The sequence below is a fragment of the Orycteropus afer genome, unplaced genomic scaffold, assembly GCF_000298275.1.
Source record: "Orycteropus afer afer isolate SDZICR_OR568_19922 unplaced genomic scaffold, OryAfe1.0 scaffold00272, whole genome shotgun sequence".
NCBI classification, from domain to species: Eukaryota; Metazoa; Chordata; class Mammalia; order Tubulidentata; family Orycteropodidae; genus Orycteropus; species Orycteropus afer.
This window is the reverse complement of record NW_006921859.1, coordinates 375,689-381,866: the sequence shown is the minus strand read 5'-3', so window position 1 is coordinate 381,866 and position 6,178 is coordinate 375,689. Positions and strand designations below refer to the sequence as shown.

General features: G+C 51.7%; 1 protein-coding gene across 1 annotated transcript; it reads left to right on the top strand.

Annotated features, from left to right (window-relative positions):
- Positions 1–1,623: 1,623 nt before the first annotated feature.
- Positions 1,624–2,436, top strand: GJB3 (gap junction protein beta 3). Its single transcript, XM_007950409.2, has one exon. It carries the CDS (start codon positions 1,624–1,626, stop codon positions 2,434–2,436), a length of 813 nt encoding a protein of 270 aa, XP_007948600.1.
- Positions 2,437–6,178: the final 3,742 nt, after the last annotated feature.

The window sequence follows — 6,178 nt, the reverse complement described above, 5'->3', positions numbered from 1 at the left end:
AGAGTGCACTCCATGACAACTGGTACTGGTATTAGGGGAGTAGAAGCTGAAAGGCCAGTGAGGAGGCCTTAGCAATACTACAGCAGGAGTGTTAGTAACAGTGGAGGGGTGAGAAGCAGTCACGCAGGGTGGACATGCAGGCATCACGTGTGCAGAGTCCCAGGCCCAGCTCCCAGAGAACACACATGTTCATCTGCACCCAGGCAGACAGAGCCGGGTATGCATGCACACAGGCCCACACTGGCACACAGGCAGGCTCAGGCTTTCACACCCCACACCCACAGCTGCATGCAGAAGCTATGTGTACTCAGGCGGGCCACCCATCCACACCCTCTGAGTCATCAGGAGGAATGGGAGGTTTGGGGGCCTGGACAATGCCTGTCACCCACCACGAAGCCCTGGCAGCCAGCGAGGCTAAGACTGGCTGGGGCTCCCCAGGCCCTGGCACAGGGCGGGGAACTGTCTCTAGATAGTCCCTGGATCTAATGTCCTCCCAGGAGGGAGACCATATCATTCCGCCATAGATCCCCAAACTGAGTTCCTCTCCCACCTTCACCACCCACTGCCGTGGGTCATTTCCCTTCTCGGAGCCTCAGTGTACTCTCTGTAGAATGGTAATGAAGCATCAACAAGGTAACAGATGCAAGAACCTGGTCTGGGGCAGGGGCCCACAGAGAAGAGGAGGGGAGGCAGTGGGACACAAAGGCCCTGGCACCTGATTGCCTGCCTTAATCCAATTCCAGTTTTAATAAGGAATTTGACCTCTCTAGATTTCACAGTAAGAAGTGGCCAGCATTCATTAAGCATGTACTTTGTACCCAGTGCTTTGCAATCATTACCTCATTTGATTATCAGTTTCTTCATCTGTAAAAGGGGAGCATAAAAATGTCTGTCTCATGGGGTCTTTGTAAGGATTAAATGCAGTCTTGCACATGGAGTGTTTAGCTTGGTGCCTGGCTCATACACAGTGCTTAACAAATGATAACTGTTATTAGCAGCAAATGCATATGGCCCTCTTTCTGTATAGGAGCTCTCTGACTTTGGGTAAGCTACTTAACCTCTCTGTGCCCCAGTTTCCTATCTGTAGCTTGGGAAGAACAACAGTAGCAGTCTCATAGGGTCCCTTGAACAAATCCACTCATGTAAAGAACTCAGAACAGCACCTGGTCTGTAGATAATAACTCAGTAACTGTAAATGCTCACTAACTGTCATCCATTAATTAACACAGGGGCACATTGCCCTGGTAGAATTCTCACCTTCCATGCAGGAGACATGAGTTCAAGTCCCACCCAGTGCATCCCATGGGCAGCCACCACCTGTCCATCATTGGAGGCTGGCATGTTGCTATGATGTGGAACAGCTTAGAAGAGCTTCTGGACTAAGATGGACTGTAAAGAAAGGCTGATTCTGAAAATCAGCCAGTGTCAACCCTATGGCTCACAGTGGTTAGATCTGCAACCCATCGTGGAGGTGGTGCAGAACCAGGCAGCATTTCATTACATCGTGCAAGGGTTCCCAGTGAGTCGGAAGCCCACCTGACAGCAGCTAGCATTAATCAACATTATGGTTTTTCCCATTATTCCTGCAGGTAGGCATAGGTTCCCACACCCCCGTCAGGCACCATGGACTGGAAGACCTTCCAGAGTCTTCTGAGCGGCGTGAACAAGTACTCCACAGCATTCGGGCGCATATGGCTGTCGGTGGTGTTCGTCTTCCGGGTGCTGGTGTACGTGGTGGCCGCAGAACGTGTATGGGGGGACGAGCAGAAAGACTTTGACTGTAATACCAAACAGCCGGGCTGCACCAACGTCTGCTATGACAACTTTTTCCCCATCTCCAACATCCGCCTCTGGGCCCTGCAGCTCATCTTCGTCACCTGCCCATCACTGCTGGTCATACTGCACGTGGCGTACCGTGAGGAGCGCGAGCGACGGCACCGCCAGAAGCACGGCGAGCAGTGTGCCAAGCTGTACGACAACGCGGGCAAGAAGCATGGTGGCCTGTGGTGGACCTACCTGCTCAGCCTCATCTTCAAGCTCATCATCGAGTTCCTCTTCCTCTATGTGCTGCACACGCTCTGGTACGGCTTCGGCATGCCGCGCCTGGTGCAGTGCAACAACGTGGCTCCCTGCCCCAACATCGTGGACTGCTACATCGCCCGGCCCACCGAGAAGAAGGTCTTCACCTACTTCATGGTGGGGGCCTCGGCCATCTGCATCGTGCTCACCATCTGTGAGATCTGCTACCTCATCTTCCACAGGGTGCTGCAGGGGCTGCGCAAGAGCAGGCCCAGGGCAGGCCGCAGCGCCCTGTCCTCCACCAGCCGGGCCTCCACCTGCCGCTGCCATCACAAGTTGGTGGAGGCTGGAGAGCTGGGCCCCAGCCCAGGTGATGAAAAGCCACAGGCTTCGGCACCCAAGCTGCCCCCCATCTGAGCACAGGTTGGGGGGGAGACAGGGGCTATCACTGGGGACAAGCGGGGAGGGGTACCCCCACTGAGCTAAACTAATTCACTAAGCTATCCAAGTTCATGCCTTGACTTATGTTTGAGTGGTGGGCTCCGTGCTATCTCCTCCCTGGGCATAGGTAACATCACAGGCCCTGTGCCAGCCTCAGGGAGACAGACATTTAAACAAGCCAGTTAACTCCCCACATGCACAGAGACAGGGGGCTCATAGCAAGAACTTTTACCTGACCCAAGAGGAGGTGATCAGTCAAGGATTCCCTAAGGAAATAAGGTTTAAGAGCAGGGAAAAGTGTCTCGAGGCAGAGAGAACAGCCTGGAGGCCACGAAAAGTGAAATATTTGCCCTGGTTTGGATGCCTGAGACCAAAGGAAGCCTTCACTCCCTCAGGAGAAGCAGCCGGGATTCCTGGGGTGGAGAGGCAGTATTCTCCCAGCTGTAGGGGCTCTGGAGGCCTGACAGCTTGGGAAGAGGAGGCAGCTCTGGTGAGGCGATCCTTGCTTAAGACACCAGGGATCCCCTGGGCTGCCACTGCCCTCAGGGGAAGCCTCCCCTGCCCCAGAACCCCTTTCCTCCAGCTTCAGGTAGCTTTGCTCCCATACTCCTTACCACAAATGTGCTAAGTCTGGTGCCAACCTTTCAGACCCTTATCCCTAGGGACTTGGGGTGGATGAGCAGATGGAAACAACCCCAAAGCAGTTTCCTTGAGCTCAAATAAAGTCTGTTTTATACAGTTTGGCTCTGTCCTCTGTTCTCCTACACTCACACCTGAGAGCAGGAGTAGCCTTCAGAAGGGGTAAGAGCTACATGACTTGGGGTGAAGCTAAGCTGGGACTGAAACTGATTGAGGTGAGAGGTAGGGATGGGTGGGAGAAGGCTGGGGTAAAACTTACTGATACGCATGTTGTGGTTCTAGTTATGGCCACACGAGAGCACCATGCTCCCTCTACAAAAGATCCTGGCCTAGGTACATAAACACAGTCCCTGTCATGCTCATTACAGAGTAAACCACACTCCCACCACCTTTGTAACCCAATCACTGTCATCCACTAACCACTTCCCCACCTTGTGTACACACAATCCCAGTTATTTATACTCTCACTCCTTAAGTACACGCAAGAGGCCACGTCCCTCTCCTAAAGGCATGCAGTCCTGGCCTCACCCAAGCATTTTATGCAGCTCATTCCACTTTCCCTGAACATTTTCTCCATACCAGGGCCCTGCCAGGATGTGGGATGGGAGAGGGGAGTAGGGCTTGTCCTGCCCAAAGAGCAGAGAGCCTGCAGGAGACAGAAACTTGATCATCTTCTACAGTTACCAACCCTTGGGGTGGGTCACTGCCCCACTCCCAGGACTGTGTGGTGACCTGATGTTTAGGGGACACCAATATCCAAGGGCAGCTAAGGCCAGACCCACATGGGAAGCAAAAGGCAGTGCAAGGTTACACTAAACCAGAGAGACTTTTTTTTGTTTTTTCTGTTACCATCAAGTGGATTCCAACTCATGACAACCTCATGTGTTACAGAACAGAGCCTCTCCATAGGGTCTTCTTGGCTGTAATTTTTACAGAAGGAGCCCTGGTGGTTAGGTGCTCAGCTACTAATCGAAAGGATGACTATTCAAACACACCCAGCTGCTCCTCAGGGGAAAGACGTGGCCATCTGCTTCCATAAAGATTGCAGCCAGACAAACGCTATGGGGCAGTTCTACTCTGTCACATGGAGTCACCACTGAGTGGGTTTGAACCACCCACCTTTGGGTTAGTAGGCAAGCACAAACTATTTGCACCACCCAGGAACCACCAAAGAGACATTTAGTCACTATCAAAGCCAAAGCCAGGAGCCAGAATTCTAGGAGCCAGTGAGCCAAGAGCCAATGGAAGAAGGGAGAGGTCGGGTCATTGTGTAAACAACACAGGCCATGGTTCATATTTGTTCTCAAGTGTGGCCATTACGAGGTAGATAAGTCAGCCAAGTTTAAAGGGTCCAGGGCTGGGCTGACACTACATGCCCCACCCCAAACCCTGTGGGTTTGAATCATAGCTTGACCACTTCATGATCACAGCTTCATCATACTGTACCTTAGACAAGTTTTCGGAGCCTCAGTTTTGTCATCAGTACAATGATGAATCAGTCAGGGTCCCTGGCAATAAACAGATGACACATGCAAACTGAATAAGAGATTTTCCTAGAGGGAAAGGTAAGGGCACGATTAAGGAAATCCACAAGGGATGCTGCAGGAGCCCAGGACTAGTACCAGCTGGTAATGGACAGGGGACACAGGAGCTGTGGAACGCAGCCAACCAGAACCAAAAATATAAATAAACCTACTGTCATCAAGTTGGTTCTGAGTCATAATGACCCTTTAGGACGGAGTAGAACTGCCCCTTATGGTTTCCAAGCCTGTAAATCTTTACTGAAGAAGCCTGCCTCATCTTTCTCCTGTGGAGTGGTTATAAATACTCCAGTTTCCTCTCCTCCCATCTTCTGTTCACCTATCAGTGGCTCCCAGTGACCCAGCTCAAAGGCCAGAGGGTGAGGAAGCCCATGGAGGCAACAGGTATGAGTCAGTCTCCCAGGGCACAAAGCGGGGTGGAGAAGGGTGGAAAGTGGGCCCAAGGAACACAGGAAATATATTCAATGCAGCTCTCAGGACAGTAGCCACCTTGTAGGACTATTGTGGAGATAAAATGAAACACTGTGGGTAAAGCTAGGCACCTAATAAGGGCTCAGTAAATATCTAGGTGGAGTCCCTATTGTTATTGTTGTTGTTGTTGTTGTTGTTGTTGTTATGTGCCTTTGAGTCAGACCCAACTCATAGTGATCCCTCCTTGGGTTTCCGAGGCAGTATCACTATGGAAGTAGATTTTCCAACCTTCCTTCCAAGGAGTGGCTGGTGGGTTTGAACCACCAGCCTTCTGGTTAGCAGTCAAGTGCCTTGGACACTATGCTAAAAATGGTCGTTTACACACTTGGCTGCTAACTGAAAGGTTGGCAGTTTGAGTCCACCTAGAGGTAACCTGGAATAAAGGCTGCCTTAGAAACCCCAGGAGGGGTCACCATGAGTGGGAACTGACTCCGCAGCAGTGAGTTTTCCAGTTTGTTGTCTATTTCTGAAAGCTCACAGCTGGAGACCTTATGCAACATAGTTCCACCCTGCAACATATGGGATCAGCATGAAGCAGAATTGACTCAATAGCAACTGATCTGTTTGTTTTTAAATATCCAGGAACAACTGTGCTTTGGAAAACCTCTGCCTGCTGCCCTGACCACTTCATCACATAAGTGAGAGCTTGCGCTGGTGCTACAAAGGCCTCAGAGAGGTGACCTCCACGTCCTCGCCACAGTCAGTTCCAGCATCTTCCTGGGTCCTAACTGCCTGGCCAAGGGTCAGAGCATCCAGAGAACTTCGCCCAGCCCTCCCACTGGACCAAAGCTCCCAGTGCTGGCTCCACTGCCACTGCCAGCCCCAGGACCATGAGCAAGGAGACATTCCAGCCCTGAGCATCCCACCTTCATCTTGAGAGCCACCCTGAGTAGTACAGCTTGCTGTTCCCATCAACTATGTGCTCGCTTTAGTATTTACCCCTCAGAGTCCCCAGGGCACATCACTGTCACCCCTATACTGGCCACTACTCTGAGTGGGTATCGCCTTGGCTTTCTCAGGTTGCACACCTCTCTCCCTCCTCCTCTCCATCACATGATACACACTGC

Bases quoted from the DNA above. Each gene is read 5' to 3' on its own strand.
- GJB3 (XM_007950409.2), top strand. From the start codon at position 1,624: ATGGACTGGAAGACCTTCCAGAGTCTTCTGAGCGGCGTGAACAAGTAC.